The 16492-nt window shown below is 31.2% G+C and overlaps 2 protein-coding genes across 2 annotated transcripts; both read right to left on the bottom strand.

Moving 5' to 3' along the window:
• Positions 1-3373: 3373 nt before the first annotated feature.
• Positions 3374-5828, bottom strand: LOC104768537 (GDSL esterase/lipase At5g03610-like). The gene is made up of 5 exons (XM_010492544.2): positions 5508-5828; positions 5205-5411; positions 4469-4743; positions 3866-4172; positions 3374-3772 (listed from the first exon to the last, which is right to left on the bottom strand). The coding sequence occupies exons 1-5, from the start codon at positions 5569-5571 to the stop codon at positions 3552-3554; spliced, it is 1074 nt and encodes a 357-aa protein (XP_010490846.1). The 5' UTR covers positions 5572-5828; the 3' UTR covers positions 3374-3551.
• A 7004-nt stretch (positions 5829-12832) lies between these two features.
• Positions 12833-15884, bottom strand: LOC104768538 (GDSL esterase/lipase At5g03610). The gene is made up of 5 exons (XM_010492545.3): positions 15409-15884; positions 15093-15314; positions 14225-14499; positions 13336-13642; positions 12833-13237 (listed from the first exon to the last, which is right to left on the bottom strand). Exons 1-5 carry the CDS (start codon positions 15470-15472, stop codon positions 13032-13034), a joined length of 1074 nt encoding a protein of 357 aa, XP_010490847.1. The 5' UTR covers positions 15473-15884; the 3' UTR covers positions 12833-13031.
• Positions 15885-16492: the final 608 nt, after the last annotated feature.

Genomic DNA, 16492 nt, shown 5'->3' with positions numbered 1-16492 from the left:
GCCAACAATGCAAAAGTGAAAGTAAAGAGACATTTAATAGTTGGCTTAATTTATTCATATAGATATTTTCTATGTAGTGGTAAATAATATATTTGTAAAATACAATATAACTAGGTGTAAAAATACACTTTTAATGGTAACATACATAAAAGATCTGTATATGGATATAAATAATTGTATTATAGAATTTTTTTTTATAAATAATCTACAATAAATTTAAATATATTTTTATTAAATTTTGTTTTATTTACAAAACTTTAAACCCACACATCGAGTGGGTCCTTATCTAGTTAATTTATATTATTGATAGAATCATATTTTTCAAAGAATTTTCAAAAAAATAATATTCTCTTATTATATTACCGAATTGTGTCCAAAATTATATTGGTCCAATTTGAGACTGAAAAAATATATTTATTTACAGAAATTATTAATTTACCAAATAATAATTTATAGAGGTTATATTGTATGTAATTGGCAATACTAATATAATCAAGAAAACAAAATATTTGTAGCATATAATATTTATATGTCAACAGTTAAAAATTGCAAACTCAAATTAAATAAAAAAATTATAGTTATGTTTACTCTTGTGTGTGATTAAATATTATACATTTGAATGAATGATTAAATATTATACAGTTGAGGTTATCTATTATATGCGCATGAGGAACATGGAAGCATTAAATTGTTCAGATAATAGGGTTTTATAAAATTCATAATTAAAATGAAGTTATTCAAAATAATCATGTCTTTGCACGACATCGTCGTCGTACCATACATTGCGCATGGAAAGCTTGAAATCCTTTTATTATGATTTCTAGGCTTCTAGCTGTAACTTTGCACGACTGTTTTGACTGGTTAAATAATTAGAGACCAACTCGTTTTAAATTATTAAAGTCTTTTACTAACTCTCTGCAGCGACCTCCTTCGATTTGGAAAATAATTTTTATTTTGTCTCATTTATGACCATATCTACGATGTTTAATAGTTGGACCATATGTAAGTTTGGTGTCTTTACTTGATAAAATATTCCACACGTGAAACACTGCACCGTCCTTATTTGTCTTGCTCGGGACGATAGTTTCTGCGAGTGGGTTCACGTAGAGATATTGCTGCATGGTCGGGCTTGCTGCCAATCTTCAGCTCGCTTACCGGAGACGGCTGTTCTGGCTAGTCGGTTTGATATTTGGTGGTGACCAGACCAATGCACAAATCTCTCTTGTGGCCGCCAACTATATATTGGGACCAAATCAACGCTTCCCCTGTCCTGCTTCCTTTTCTCATTAGTGAAGAGTGAGGACTTTTTTAACGGCCACGTTTTTTCGCTAAAGATAAAATAGTCAATATATATATATATATATATATATATATATATATATATTAATTCCTCTTTTTTTACGTTGACAGAAAAAAAAAAATCCTCTTTTTTTACATCATATTATTATTTATATTTTGATGATTAAAATTTTTAATTAGGTTCATGGATTCGTGCAAACACATGCCGTTCAAAATAAGAAATAATAAGATTTTTATATTTTTCTTTCTCAATCTACGGTAAATTTTTCTGTCACAGTCACATGAGATAATAAAAGATTTTGGGAGATAAATTAAACAGTTGAAAAAGGGTTTCACAGACAAGTTTATAAGGATTGCGTTTTTTAGCAGACAAACCTATGCGGTTGCAGAATTAACTGGGAAGCCTATGCAAGTAGTAGCAAGGTTATGCAGGATGCAAATCTCGCAGGCAAGTCCAGATGTATGTGGGCTGGTCTGTTTGACACATAGTCTACACAAACAGATATATAATATAACTTGAATTTTGATAACAGTCACGTTATTTTCGCTAAAGATAAAATAGTCAATATATATATATATATTAATTCCTTTCTTTACGTCATATTATTATTATATTTTTGATGATTAGAAGATTTAATTAGGTTTATGGATTCGTGCAAGCACATACATTTATTTAAAAATAAGAAATAATAGGATTTTTATATTTTTATTTAATTAGGTTCATGGGTTCGTGCAAACACATGCATTTATTTTAAAATAAGATATAATGGGATTTTTATATTTTTTCTCCCTTGATCTACGGTAAATTTTTCTATCACAGTCACATGGGACAATAAAAGATTTCAGGAGGTAAATTAAACCGTTGAAAAGGGGTTTTACAGACAAGTTTATACTGATTGCGAATTTTAGCGGACAAACCTATGCGGTTGCAGATTTAACGGGCAAGCCTATACAAGTAGTAGCAATGTCATGCAGGATGCAAATCTCGCAAGCAAGTCCAAATGTATGTGGGCTGGTCCGTTTGACACATAGTCTACACAAACTGATTGAACACAAAAAAACAGACAAAACAATATATAAATTTAAGAAAGTGTGATATACGTTAAATATACCGTGTATCAAAACCAAACAAAATTTATATATATATATATATATATATATATATATATATATATGATTTTCATTCAATAAAACACAATCACTTTATTTTACAACTAAGTAGTAACCCGTGCTATAGCAAGGAACAAAATATTTTCATATAAATTTTGTAAAATGATTAAAATTGTATTAACATGGATGCTATAGTACATGTGCATTATTTTTCATTTTTTTTTTAAATAAACATAGACATATTTACTCTGGAACTGGAAACACGTCCGGTCCCATCCCATCCTATCACGTCCCAACTCATCACTTCTCGTCCCGTCTCATCTCATTTTGTGACATCCAGTCTCGTTTCGTCTCGTCCCATTTCGTTCTGTTTTGTTCCGTATTTAAGTATTTTTGGACTCCCCATGCTGCAGATTCATTGATTCCTACTGCAAATAAAAAAAAAGAAAAAGACAAAATTCAAATTTGGCCATATATATTATAGATTCCGCCAGTGATAAAGTACCAAAGAAGAGAGAGAGCAAGAGGAAGAGTTTCATCAGATAATACATTTTAAGATTTAGATCAAAGACTTTTTTTTTTTGTTAGAGACAAAAAGAAATGAAGAGCAAAGAGAAAAGATGTGGAGGAGAGAACTTTAAGGTTTGCAATTGAAGTGTTTCTAATGTCTTTGTGGCCTAGTAACCTTAAAAGGAGGTGACTTAGCTTCAATGTGTGTGTGTTTTTCTATTTTATCATATTGAAGATCTCGGAACCGAAACCTAAATTAACTAGAGCATATGGTAGAAGTACATATTTTTGCTATTGTTATTTTAAAGTGATTTAAATCCAATATGTATTATTAAAAGGGTCCTTAATTTATTAACGTTTTAAGACCCGAGTTCACAATTAAAGTACATAATTAATTCCATAAGTAGTATAAATGTGGTCTTTAACTAGAAACAGAGTGCGTAAAGACAGAGCATAATAGTAAAGAGTGTTTTATTTCAAACTTATTTCCTTAAGGTTACACTTTTATTCTTAAACCGACAATAAAAAGATAAGGCACAAAGCCTTGCATGCAGGAGTGACAGAAAGACATAGAGATAACAACAATAAAAGAAGAAAACACTTAACGGTCGATAAAGAAAATTTGAAATCTCTTAAGCATATGAACTTAAGGGTAAAAGCGCTTTTAGGTTGTTGGTCAAAACCGAGTAAACCGCCTTCCATCCTTCCTGAGTAGGGTGAAATTCATCCCAGTAGAAATTAGACGAAGGATCATCGCATAAGGTATAATTCTTCTCACCGTTCTCGTGCACAGTCCCGCAATAACCGGTGATTCCGCAACACGGCACGTATAGACTTTTAAACTTCGGAAACCCTAAATTTCCATAAACCAAATACATATAAGCCTTCAAATTAGGGGTTTATTTTATTTAGAATACTGTCTTTTTTCTTCTTTTATTTCTTTTACCTGGAATCTCTCCGTTGTTATTGATGACGTCGAAGAAGCCCTTGTAGTAGTCAATGATAATGAAAGGCGACTGCTCGGTCTCCCTGTTGAGTCTAGTCACTACTCTTTGCAAAGCGTTGTTGTGTTCGATTGTCAAGGCGTTTATAGTGTCGTTGCACCTCCGGTATGATAAGCCTTTGGTGTACATGGGGAGGCACCCGATCGGCTGTAATGAAGGTACTGCTATCTTTTTCACTCCCAAGGCGTGGATCCGCCTCAAATTAACCTCGATTTGATTGATGACTCGCCTCATAAATTCAAAGATGCTCTGTGATAATAATCAGAAATCAAGTAAGCTATCATTTTATCATTGGTTCTAAGTTTACGATCAAAGACTGGAGATCTTTGTCTACGTAGATTGTTAGAATCTCAAAAAAAAAAATATATATATAAATTAGGGAGTTGGAAGAGACTTAAATAGGTCTATAAATTAAGAAGATTTTTAATTGTATTAGTGTTCACTTCAAAAGATATAATTGTAAGAAATTTTTTGTTGTTGTCAATATTTCAGAAATAATAAAATTTAATTAAATGAGTTTATAAGAAATAGTGGTGGTTCCTTACCAAGCCATAGCCATTCTCGGTGATGTGAGTAAAGTAGTCATTGCCAGCAATACTGACAAGGGCGATGGAAGAAGAAAGGTCGGATGGAGAATAGATATCGCCAATGAGTTTCTCAAAGAGACCGATCTGATACGTCATATCCAAACCTTTAACATAAACCGTGTCGAAGACTCCGGATCCTCCGTACCCAAAATTCATTCCATATTGTAACCGTTCCTTCTCCACGTCATCCTTCCATTGATAAGGGACCGGTGATTCTATCCCCAGAAATAAGGCTGCACACATTTTCCAACGTAATATGTTTTTTTTTTTACGAACAGGTGTTTAATTTGAATAACAAATAAGTAAATGAGCAACACCAGTGACCATTTAATATATTAATAAACTGAAAAAAAGAAAGAATGAAATTCCAAATTCAGGATTTTTTTAGTTAAAACAATCAATCATAATAACACTTGTTATATATATAGATATATATAGAAACTTTTGCCCCAAAAAAAAAAAACAAGTTTTCCGATGCCTAGCACAGAATACAATCATCTAGGACGTGACATTGAAAATTGGAGTAAAATAGCAATTTTTTTCTAACATTATTTTAGTATCAGACAAATAATAATTATTTCAATCATCAGTTCCTCGGAACTTAGTCCTCATCCGGTAGATCTATGGTCAGTACGTATTAAAAGAAATGAAATCGATAAGTTAACGTTTTAGTTACGCTCATATAGGCACGTACCTAGATAATCGGTAGAGAGACGGCCGTCAGAGTAACGGCCCGCTGGTGTACCGGGGTATGTCATACCATAAGGTTCTCCCCATGATTCAGAAGTTGTCGGCAGGTTTCCGGTATCGACGTTAGAATTTCCAAAGACAAACAGCTTTGTTGAACCGTATAAGTTACGCTGATGATGGTGCTTTGAGCTCTCCACTCCAGTGATGTCTCCTGCCAAAATAAATACAAAATTGTCACTTTTAAAATCAGTCATATAGTTCTACTCTAATGAAAAAAAAATATATATATAAGATAACTGTGAACTACCAAAGAGGATAAAAGAAGAAAAGAGGAGTAAGAGTGGGACGACGAGAGTTATCGCGGAATTCATTTTCGAAATTTGTTTCTTTCTTTTGTGAATGAGAGAGTATGTGAAGAATATGAACTTAAGGGTATTCTTATTTATAGATCCACCATACTGGATAGATGATCTCTATACTTTGTTTTTGTCTTTAAAAGATTGAATTTATCTTTTATTACAACAATTCGATAATCAGATAAGATAAATTTTAACTTTTAGTTCTCATACTACCAACTATACTACAAGGAAACGTCTCCAAAAAATATATATAATCAAACAACGAGACCTTCATGCCTTGTTAGTATTGCCATAGGATTAAAGTGGTTGTGTTTCCTAACTACTTACACATGCCACCAGGGGATCGACGGTACCTTCATGCCTTAAAAACATGTGCAATATGGTAGTTATTTGATATTCATATATTATCGTGCTTATAATTTTCTATTATTTTATTAATTATGTTAAATTAATTTTCTTCTAATTTCTCAACCTTGAGTGGTTGGTCATAGACCTTTTTTTTTGTAAACATAATTATTACTATTCGTCCGATCTCAAAAGGAGATAAAGAGGAGAATGTTATCAATCTAAATTACCTAATGGTTGGATAAAATAGGCTAATCAAACACAAGCCTACAACAAACATATATAGATTGAAAAAATATAAATTGTTGGTGATAGATCTATAGGAACTTAGAGCCAGAGGTTACATCTTGGTGTGTCAAAGAAACTTCCTTGAATACATTAAGAAATTTGACATTAATTATTATCAAAAGATTTTGTGACGTTGGAAAAGGATTTTTAGTTTCATTGGTTACTGGAGCAAGCCACTTTAAGATAGCTAAAAGACGTGAACATGTTCTCTCTACACAGGAGGAGGGCAGAGCCGAGATTCTCTTTATGGTAGAGGAAATTGGACGCAAGGTTCCTTCCATAAGGGAGGAGGGCAGAACCGAGATTCTCTCTATGGTTAGTCATACACTATTGTGATATAATTTATTTTTTATTCAAAATGTTTTTTGAGCCAACAATTTTAGTGATTAAAGAAACTATGCAAAAATGAAAGTAAAGAGACATATAATAGTTGGCTTAATTTATTCATATAAATATTTTCTATGTGGTGGTAAATAATATATTTGTAAAATACAATATACCTAAGTGTAAAACTACACTTTTAATGGTAACATACATAAAAGATATGTATATAGATATAAATCATTGTATTATAGAAAAAAAAATTAAAAATAATCTATAATAAATTTTTATTAAATTTTATTTTATTTACAAAACTTTAAACCCACATATCGGGCAGGTCCTTATCTAGTTAATTTATATTATTGATAAGATCATATTTTTCAAAAAAAAAAATTATCTTATTATATTACCGAATTGTGTCCAAAATTACATTGGTCCAACTTGAGACTGAAAAAATATATTAATTTACATAGATTATTAATTTATCAAATATTAATTTATAGAGGTTATATTGTATGTAATTGGCAATACTAATATAATCAAGAAAACAAAATATTTGTAGCTTATAATATTTATATGTCAACAGTTAAAAATTGCAAACTCAAATTAAATAAAAAAATTATAGTTATGTTTACTCTTGTGTGTGATTAAATATTATACATTTGAATGAATGATTAAATATTATACAGTTGAGGTTATCTGTTATATGCGCATGAGGAACATGGAAGCATTAAATTGTTTAGATAATAGGGTTTTATAAAATTCATAAAATGAAGTTATTCAAAATAATCATGTCTTTGCACGACATCGTCGTCGTACCATGCATTGCGCATGGAAAGCTTGAAATCCTTTTATTATGATTTCTAGGCTTCTAGCTGTAACTTTGCACGACTGTTTTGACTGGTTAAATAATTAGAGACCAACTCGTTTTAAATTATTAAAGTCTTTTACTAACTCTCTGCAGCGACCTCCTTCGATTTGGAAAATAATTTTTATTTTGTCTCATTTATGACCATATCTACGATGTTTAATAGTTGGACCATATGTAAGTTTGGTGTCTTTACTTGATAAAATATTCCACACGTGAAACACTGCACCGTCCTTATTTGTCTTGCTCGGGACGATAGTTTCTGCGAGTGGGTTCACGTAGAGATATTGCTGCATGGTCGGGCTTGCTGCCAATCTTCAGCTCGCTTACCGGAGACGGCTGTTCTGGCTGGTCGGTTTGATATTTGGTGGTGACCAGACCAATGCACAAATCTCTCTTGTGGCCGCCAACTATATATTGGGACCAAATCAACGCTTCCCCTATCCTGCTTCCTTTTCTCATTAGTGAAGAGTGAAGACTTTTTTAACAAAAAAAAAAAGTTAACCAAAAAATAATAATTAGTGACGTGGTGTTGTCGATTTATCGATGTGGTATCCTAGTATTGTATAAATCCTAGTATCATTGAATAAGAAGACAACACAATAATAAAGACTTTTCCCCGGAACCTTTCTCTAGTTTCTACAAAAAAAACTACAAGACCTTGTTTTCATATATATCATTGTGATAGCCCATTTAAAACGTGAGCCGTAGAGAAGCATGGCTTTCGGATTTTGTTCGCATCAGTGGCCATATATATGCCGCCAATATGGGAATGGTCCGCGTCTTCGCGTGGTCTCAATCGTAGTAGTAAGATGAAAGATATATCGTGGATAGTCTTTTTAAATTGTTGTTTAGGTCCGGTCCACCCATAAAGCAGCCAAAGCATTTGTTTTAGACCACATAATACAGTAAAACTTCTATAAATTAATAAAGTCGGGACCATGCAATTTTATTAATTTATTATAGAGGTTTTAATTTATCGATAAATTAATAATTATTAATTTATAGAGAGACTTTCTAATTTAGTAAAAAATATTAAAATAATATTTAATCTTTATAACTAATATTTTTATAAAATAAATTACAATGAAAATAACAATTATCATGTTTTGAAGATAGCACTCAAATATTTTTATTATATAAAAATATTAAAAATAAACACTAATAAAAATTAATCTGTAGATATATACATATATTTAGATAATTTTATATAATTATTAATTTATATTATTGATGGGACCATATATTTACAAAAGAGTTTCAAAAAAATTATTATTTTATTATATTATCGAATAGTGTCCAAAATTACACTAGTCCCAACTTGGGATCAGAGAAATTTATTAATTTAGAGAGATTATTAATTTACCGAGTATTAATTTATAGAGGTTCTACTGTATAATAAATGTTTTAGGGTAACATTCATAAAAGATTAAGTAGCTTAGTTGTCTCAGTGTCTTGCAATTAAATGGCATGTCTTCGGTTTGAGCCAGTTAACTTGCATCTTTTTATTACATTTTTATTCCCCTTTTACAGTTTTATTTTTTCCGTTTGATTATGGTTTTGTTTTCCCTTTTTTTTTGGTAAGAGACTAAGAGTTGTCGAAATTTTTTCAATTAGTTTTGTTAAATTCTTGTTTTTAACAAAAAAACCTCCAAATATTAGATTCGACTAGATATATAAATACTCAATTTCTTCAAACAAAACTAAAACTAAAAAAATTTACACAAGAACATTAATCATTGCGGCTGCTGGGTTGGGTAAGTTTTTGTTTTTTCTCCTCTTTAACTTTAAAAGGACTATAGTGATGTTGAATTTCTTAAAAAAGATGGAGGGTTGTTATCTAAATTCATGGATTGCTTACCATATATTGTTAACAATTACAGTTTTAGTTGCTTTTGCAGAGAGAAGTTTTTTGAAGCTGAAACTGATAAAGAATAATCTACGATTTACAATGTCACAAGACGGGTTGAATGGATTAGCAATGATGTCTATCGAGATAAATATGATCGAAAAACTCGAGTATGAGAAGCTAATCAATGAATTTGCTGCAATGAAAGTTAGAAAAGTTGTTTTTTAGATTGTTTTACATTGTTAAAGTATTCAATAACTTTTTAAAATATTTTTTAATTATATTTTAGTATTTTAGTGAAAATAAAAATTTCTTAAATTTTACATAAAAAATATGTTTTAGACCACCAAAATTCAAAGACCAGTCCAGTTGTTGTTACTTGTACTTTGGTAGCATATGAACGTTATCACTAATTTCACATCAATTATTGGCACAGTTAACAGAAAACAAACAAAATAATGTAATTGTGAATAATTCGTATTAGAATGGGACAAAGTTTTAATTTTTTTCATATTCTCTAATATAATTTTATTAATAACTATATAATATAACTTGAGAAGGTTGGATACTAAAATATTATATCTGAAATAATAGAAAAGATTTAACGAAGTCAACTTGATTAGTATACGACAAAACGTTTTGCGGACAATAATAGAGCCAATATATATATTATATATTAATTCCTTTGAATTTATATAATATAACTTGACTTTGATAACAGCCACGTTTTTCCGTTAAAGATAAAATAGTCAATATATATATATTAATTTCTCTTTTTTTATGTCATATTATTATTTATATTTTTGATGATTTGAAAATTTAGTTAGATTCATGGGTTCGTGCAAAACACATGCTGTTGAAAATAAGAAATAATAAATTTTTTATATTTTCCTTTCTTCATCTACGGTAAATTTTTCTGTCACAGTCACATAAGATAATAAAAGATTTTGGGAGGTAAATTAAACAGTTGAAAAAGAGTTTCACAGACAAGTTTATAAAGATTGCAATTTTTAGCGGATAAACCTATGCGATTGTAAGTTTAACGGGTAAACCTATGCAAGTAGTAGCAAGATTATGCAGAATACAAATCTCGCAGACAAGTCCAGATATATGTAGACTGGTCTGCTTGACACATAGTTTACACAAATAGATATATAATATAACTTGAACTTTGATAACAGTCACATTTTTTTCGATAAAGATAAAATAGTCAATATATATATTAATTCTTCTTGTTTTATTTATATTATTATTTATATTTTTGATGATTAGAAGATTTAATTAGGTTCATGGGTTCGTGCAAACACATGCGTTTATTTAAAAATAAGAAATAATAGGATGTTTCTATTTTTATTTAATTAGGTTTATGGGTTTGGGCAAACACATGCATTTATTTAAAAATAAGATATAATAGGATTTTTATATTTTTTTCTTCCTTGATCTATAGTAAATTTTTCTGTCATAGTCACATGGAACAATAAAAGATTTCGGGAGGTAAATTAAACAGTTGAAAAGGGGTTTTACAAACAAGTCTATATGGATTGCAAATTTTAGCAGACAAACCTATGCGGTTGCAAATTTAACGGGTAAACCTATGCCAGTAGTAGCAATGTTATGCAGGATGCAAATCTTGCAGGCAAGTCCAAATGTATGTGGACTGGTCCGTTTGACACATAGTCTACACAAACAGATTGAACACAAAAAATAGACAAAACAATATATAAATTTAAGAAAGTGTGATATACGTCAAATATACTGTGTATCAAAACCAAACAATATATATATATATATATGATTTTCATTCAATAAAACACAATCACTTTATTTTACAACTAAGTAGTGACCCGTACTAGACAAAATATTTTCATATAAATTTTGTGAAATGATTAAAACTGTATTAGCACAGGTGCTATAGTATATGTGCATTATTTTTCATTTTTTTTATAAAATAAATATAGACGTATTTATTCTAGAACTGGAAACACGTCCGATCCCAACCCATCCTCTCACGTCCTAACTCATCACTTCTCGTCCCGTCTCATCCCGTCTCACCTTATCTTGTCACATCCAGTCTAGTCTCATCCCGTCTTGTTCCGTATCCATCAGAATTTTTTGTCTTATGTTTGTTTTCTTTTAATTAGACAATATTTACTAAAAGCGATTAGGTAAGAAATTTAGACGGAATATCTGAGTTCTCTCTGTTGATTTTTTTTAGTTAATTAGTTGAAATTATCCAAAAAATAATAATTATTAAAAACTATATAATTATTTGCACAAATACCAAGATTTTCAAAGTGCTTGTTCCAAAGTCGTTAGTTATATGTCATATAGTCAATCACTCAATCCTTATCTAAATTAGTAAAAGCTTGATACTTGAATTTTATATTTTTTCTCTCTCCCTTCTTAAATAGACACCAGCAGACAATACATCGATCTACAGTAAATTTTTTTGTCATAGTCACATGGGACAATAAAAGATTTCGAGAAGTAAATTAAACAGCTGAAAAGGGGTTTCACATACAAGTCTATACGAGTTGCAAATTTTAGCGGAAAAATCTATGTGGTTGCAGATTTAACGAGTAAGTCTATGCGAGTAGTAGCAAGGTCATGTGGGATGCAAATCTCGCAGGCAAGTTCAGATGTATGTGGGCTGGTCCATTTGACACATAGTCTATACAAACAGATCGAACACAAAAAAAAAAAGACAAATATATAAAATTTTAAAAGTGTGATATGCGTCAAATATACCATGTATCAAAACTAAACAGAATATATATATATATATATATTTGATTTTCATTCAATAAAACACAATCACTTTATTTTATAATGTAATCTAAACTCCAAACATTAAAAAATATAATATCTCGCGATACAAAATAAAAGAAATATTATACCCATGGTGTATCGTAGATTAGTTTGAGAACCCGATTACTACCCAAACTATTAGGTACCAAAAAAAATTCTTTAAAATTTGATAAATTTCATTATTTTTTGCTAAATTTTAACATATTACATCAAATATTTTTTTGGATATTTTGGGTATTTAAATATTTTTGGACTCCCCATGCTGCAGATTCATTGATTCCTACTGAAAAAAAAAAAAACACAAAATTCAAATTTGGCCATATATATTATAGAATTCCGCCAGTGATAAAGTACCAAAGAAGAGAGAGAGAGAGCAAGAGGAAGAGTTTCATCAGATAATACATTTCAAGATTTAGATCAAAGACTTTTTTTTTTTTAATTGTTAGAGACAAAAGGAAATGAAGAGCAAAGAGAAAAGATGTGGAGGAGAGAACTTTAAGGTTTGGAATTGAAGTGTTCTTAATGTCTTTGTGGACTAATAACCTCAAAAGGAGGTGACTTAAGCTTCCATGTGTGTGTTTTTTTCTATTTTATCATATTGAAGATCCTGAACCGAACTAGAGCATATGGTAGAACAAAGAACTACATATTTTTGCTATTGAAGTGATTTAAGATCCAATGATTAAGGGCCCTTTATAAAAGTTTAAGACCAAATTCCCGTAGTAGGTTATTTAATTCCAAAAGTAGTATAAATGTGATCTTTAACTAGAAACAGAGTGCGTAAAGACAGAGCATAATACAAACTACAAAGATGTTTTTATTTCAATCTTATTTCCTTAAGTTTACACTTTTATTCTTAAACACACAATAAGAAGACAGAGACACAGAGCCTTGCATGGAGGAGTACTGACGGAAAGACATACTCAAAAGACGTAGAGACAACAATTATAAAAGAAGAAAACACTTAACGACAAGCATATTTCGGGTTTTCGATCAAACCAAAAGTGCTTTTAGGTCGTTGGTCAAAACCCAGTAAACGGCCTTCCATCCTTCCTGAGTAGGGTGAAATTCATCCCAGAAGAAAGCAGACGAACGATCTTCGCATAAGGTATAATTCTTCCCACCGTTCTCGTCCAGAGTCCCGCAATAGCCTTTGCCTCCGCAACACGGCTCGTATGGAATTTTAAAATTCGTAATCCCTAAGTTTCCATAAACCATATACATATATATATAAGCCTTCGAAAATAGGGGTTTAATTATTATATTTAGAATACTGTTTTTTCTTTTTTCTTTTTACCTGGATTCTCTCCTTTGTTATTGAGGACGGCCAAGAAGGCCTTGTAGTAGTCAAGGTAAATGAAAGGCGACTGCTTGGTCTCCTTGTTGAGTCTAGCCACTACTCTTTGCAAGGCGTTGTTGTGTACGATTGTCAAGGCGTTTATAACATCGTTGCACTTCTGGTATGAGAAGCCTCTGGTGTACATGGGGAGGCACCCGAGCGGCTGTAATGACGGTACTGCTACCTTTTTCACTCCCAAGGCGTGGATCCGTTTCAAATTTACCTCGATTTGATTGATGACTCGCCTCACAAATTGAAAGATGCTCTGTGATAATAGTCAGAAATCAAGTTAACTTTCATTTTATCTAGGGCCGGTCCTAAGATTACCTAGGTCTAAAGCATTTATTATACAAGGTATTTTATAAAATATATTAACTGTAATCATAAAATATACAAGGTATTTCATTTTATCTAGGGCCTAGCAGTTTTGAGGCATCGAACCCACGACCTGGGATAAGTTCCTAGCTAAGTTGGTTCGTACAACAGAACCAATTTAGCTAGGAACTTATTTCATTTGTCAACCCAAATTTTTATATATATTATGTGGTCTAAAGCAGATGCTTTGGCTGCTTTAGGGGTGGGCCGGGCATTGGTTCTAAGATTACGATCAAGATTGGAGATCTTTGTCTACGTAGATTGTTAGAATCTCAAAAAAAAAAAAAAATTAGGGAGTTGGAAGAGACTTAGGGGGGGTTATTGGATGTATGATTTTGATGGATTTGGAAATCCGAACAAAATATTAAGAAGATTTTTAATTTTATTACTATTGTTCAGTTCAAAAGATATAATTGTTTGTTGTCAATTTCAGAAATATTAAATGAGTTTATATGAAATCGTGGTTCCTTACCAAGTCATAGCCATTGTCGGAGATGTGAGTAAAGTAGTCATTGCCAGCAATACTGACAAGGGCGACGGAAGAAGAAAGGTCGGATGGAGAATAGATATCGCCAATGAGTTTCTCGAAGACACTAATCTGATGCGTCATATCCAAACCTTTAATATAAACCGTGTCGAAGACTCCGGTTCCTCCGTACGCAAAATTCATTCCATATTGTAACTGTTCGTGTCCCGCGTGATCTTTCTGTTTATAAGGGATGGGTGATTTTATCCTCAGAAATTTGGCTGCACACATTTTCCAACGAAATTGTATTTTTACGAACAAATAAGTAAATTAGCAACACCAGTGACCATTTTATATATTAATGAACTGAAAATAAAAAAATATATATAGATTACATTATTAGATAAAGATATAATATAAAGTTTTGGCCTCAAAAAAAAAACCAAGTTTTTCCGATGCCTAGCGCATAATACATTCAACTAGAATGAAATTACAAATTCAGGATTTTTTAGTTAAAACATACAACCATAATAAATATTTGTTATATCTATATATATATATATATATTGGCTACTAATATAAGATGTAGTAACGCCAACAATACAGATTACATTATTAGATAAAGATATAAATATAACCAAGTTTTGCCCCCAAAAAAAAACCAAGTTTTCCCGATGCCTAGCGCATAATACAATCAACTAGAAGGTGACACTGCAAATTCTTCCTAACAATTTTAGTATCAGACTAATAGTAATTATTTCATCGATCAATTCCTCGGAACTTAGTCCTCATCCGGTAGATCTATGGTCAGTACATATTAAAAGAAGTGAAATCAATAAGTTAACGTTTTAGTTACGCTCATTGAGGCACGTACCTAGATAATCGGTAGAGACACGGCCGTCACAGTAACGGCCGGATGGTGTACCGGGGTATGTGATACCATAAGGGACACTCCATGCTTCAGATAAATTTTTCGGCAGGTTTCCGGTATCGACGTTAGAATTTCCAAAGACAAACAGCTTTGTTGAACCGTATGAGTTACGCTGATGCTGATGATGACGATGGTGCTTTGAGCTCTCCACTCCAGTGATGTCTCCTGCCAAAATAATTAAATACAAAATTGTAACTTCTAAAATTAGTCATATAGTTCTACTCTAATGAAAAAAGTATAAGATAACTGTGAACTATACCAAAGAGGAGAGAAGAAAAAAAGACGAGTAAGAGTGGGACGACGAGAGTTATCACGGAATTCATTTTCGAAATTTGCTTCTTTCTTTTGTGAAAGAGAGAGTATGTAAAGGAGATGAGTTAAAAGATGAAACTTAGAGAACTGAACTTAAGGGTATTCTTATTTATAGAACCACCATACTGGATTCATGGGTGCAAAAAACACGTTTCGGTATAACTAAATTTTTTTTTCAAAATTATATAATCAACGATAAATCCTAAAGTATGATCACATTCAACCTGCTATTTATATATAGATGATCTCTTATAATTTGTTTTTTATCTTTACAATATTGATTTTTCTTTTATATTAACAATTACATAATCAAATAAGGTATATTCTTCTAACATTTAGATCTCATACTACGAACTATACTACTAGAAACGTCTTCAAAAAATATCTATAATCAGACAATGAGACCTTGTCCTTTACGAAAGTAAAAACAACAAGACCTTGTCTTCATATATATCGTTGTGATAGCCCATTTAAAACGTGAGCCGTGGAAAAACGATGGATTTCTGATTTTGTTCGCATCAGTGGCCATATGCCGCCCATATGGAAAGTGGTCCGCGTCTTCGCGTGGTCTCAATCGTTGTAGTAAGACGAGAGAGATTTATCGGGAACAGTCTTTTTCACTACAACAAATATGCACATTGTTAACCAGAGAAAAACGCTATCATAGGTCTTTGATAGCGTTTTCATGAGCGCTGTTTTAGGGCACTGTTATTATATGTACCCCATATACAATAGCACTTATTACGTATGCTATGTTATAAAAATATAACATAGCTTTAAGAAATTGCTATATTATCAAGATCATAATTTTGAAAAAATTTATACAACATTTGTTTTTTCGTGCTATGTTATAGTTTTATAACATAGCTCTAATAAACTGCTGTATTATCAAGATTATAATTTTGCAAAAATTTATACAATATTTAATTTTTCGTGCTATGTTATACATATCTAATATAGCTGTTGCGAAATGCTGTTTTATCTTGTTTACTGTGCTATGGTATATTCTTTTATCATAACGTTTACCTGTA

Source organism: Camelina sativa, chromosome 20 (assembly GCF_030686135.1).
Source record: "Camelina sativa cultivar CO46 ecotype springtype chromosome 20, ASM3068613v1".
NCBI lineage: Eukaryota > Viridiplantae > Streptophyta > Magnoliopsida > Brassicales > Brassicaceae > Camelina > Camelina sativa.
The sequence above is the reverse complement of the archived record's forward strand: the minus strand, read 5'-3'. Positions and strand labels throughout refer to the sequence as shown.

What these genes read in the sequence shown, in the direction of transcription:
- LOC104768537 (XM_010492544.2), bottom strand. Translation starts at nt 5,571, where the DNA reads ATGAATTCCGCGATAACTCTCGTCGTCCCACTCTTACTCCTCTTTTCT. An exon ending in TTCTTCTTTTATCCTCTTTG is followed by an intron (nt 5,412 to 5,507) that starts GTAGTTCACAGT and finishes TTATTTTGGCAG; the next exon opens with GAGACATCACTGGAGTGGAG. An exon ending in CCGAGAATGGCTATGGCTTG is followed by an intron (nt 4,173 to 4,468) that starts GTAAGGAACCAC and finishes TTATTATCACAG; the next exon opens with AGCATCTTTGAATTTATGAG.
- LOC104768538 (XM_010492545.3), bottom strand. Translation starts at nt 15,472, where the DNA reads ATGAATTCCGTGATAACTCTCGTCGTCCCACTCTTACTCGTCTTTTTT. An exon ending in TGTCTCTACCGATTATCTAG is followed by an intron (nt 14,500 to 15,092) that starts GTACGTGCCTCA and finishes AAATGTGTGCAG; the next exon opens with CCAAATTTCTGAGGATAAAA. An exon ending in CCGACAATGGCTATGACTTG is followed by an intron (nt 13,643 to 14,224) that starts GTAAGGAACCAC and finishes CTATTATCACAG; the next exon opens with AGCATCTTTCAATTTGTGAG.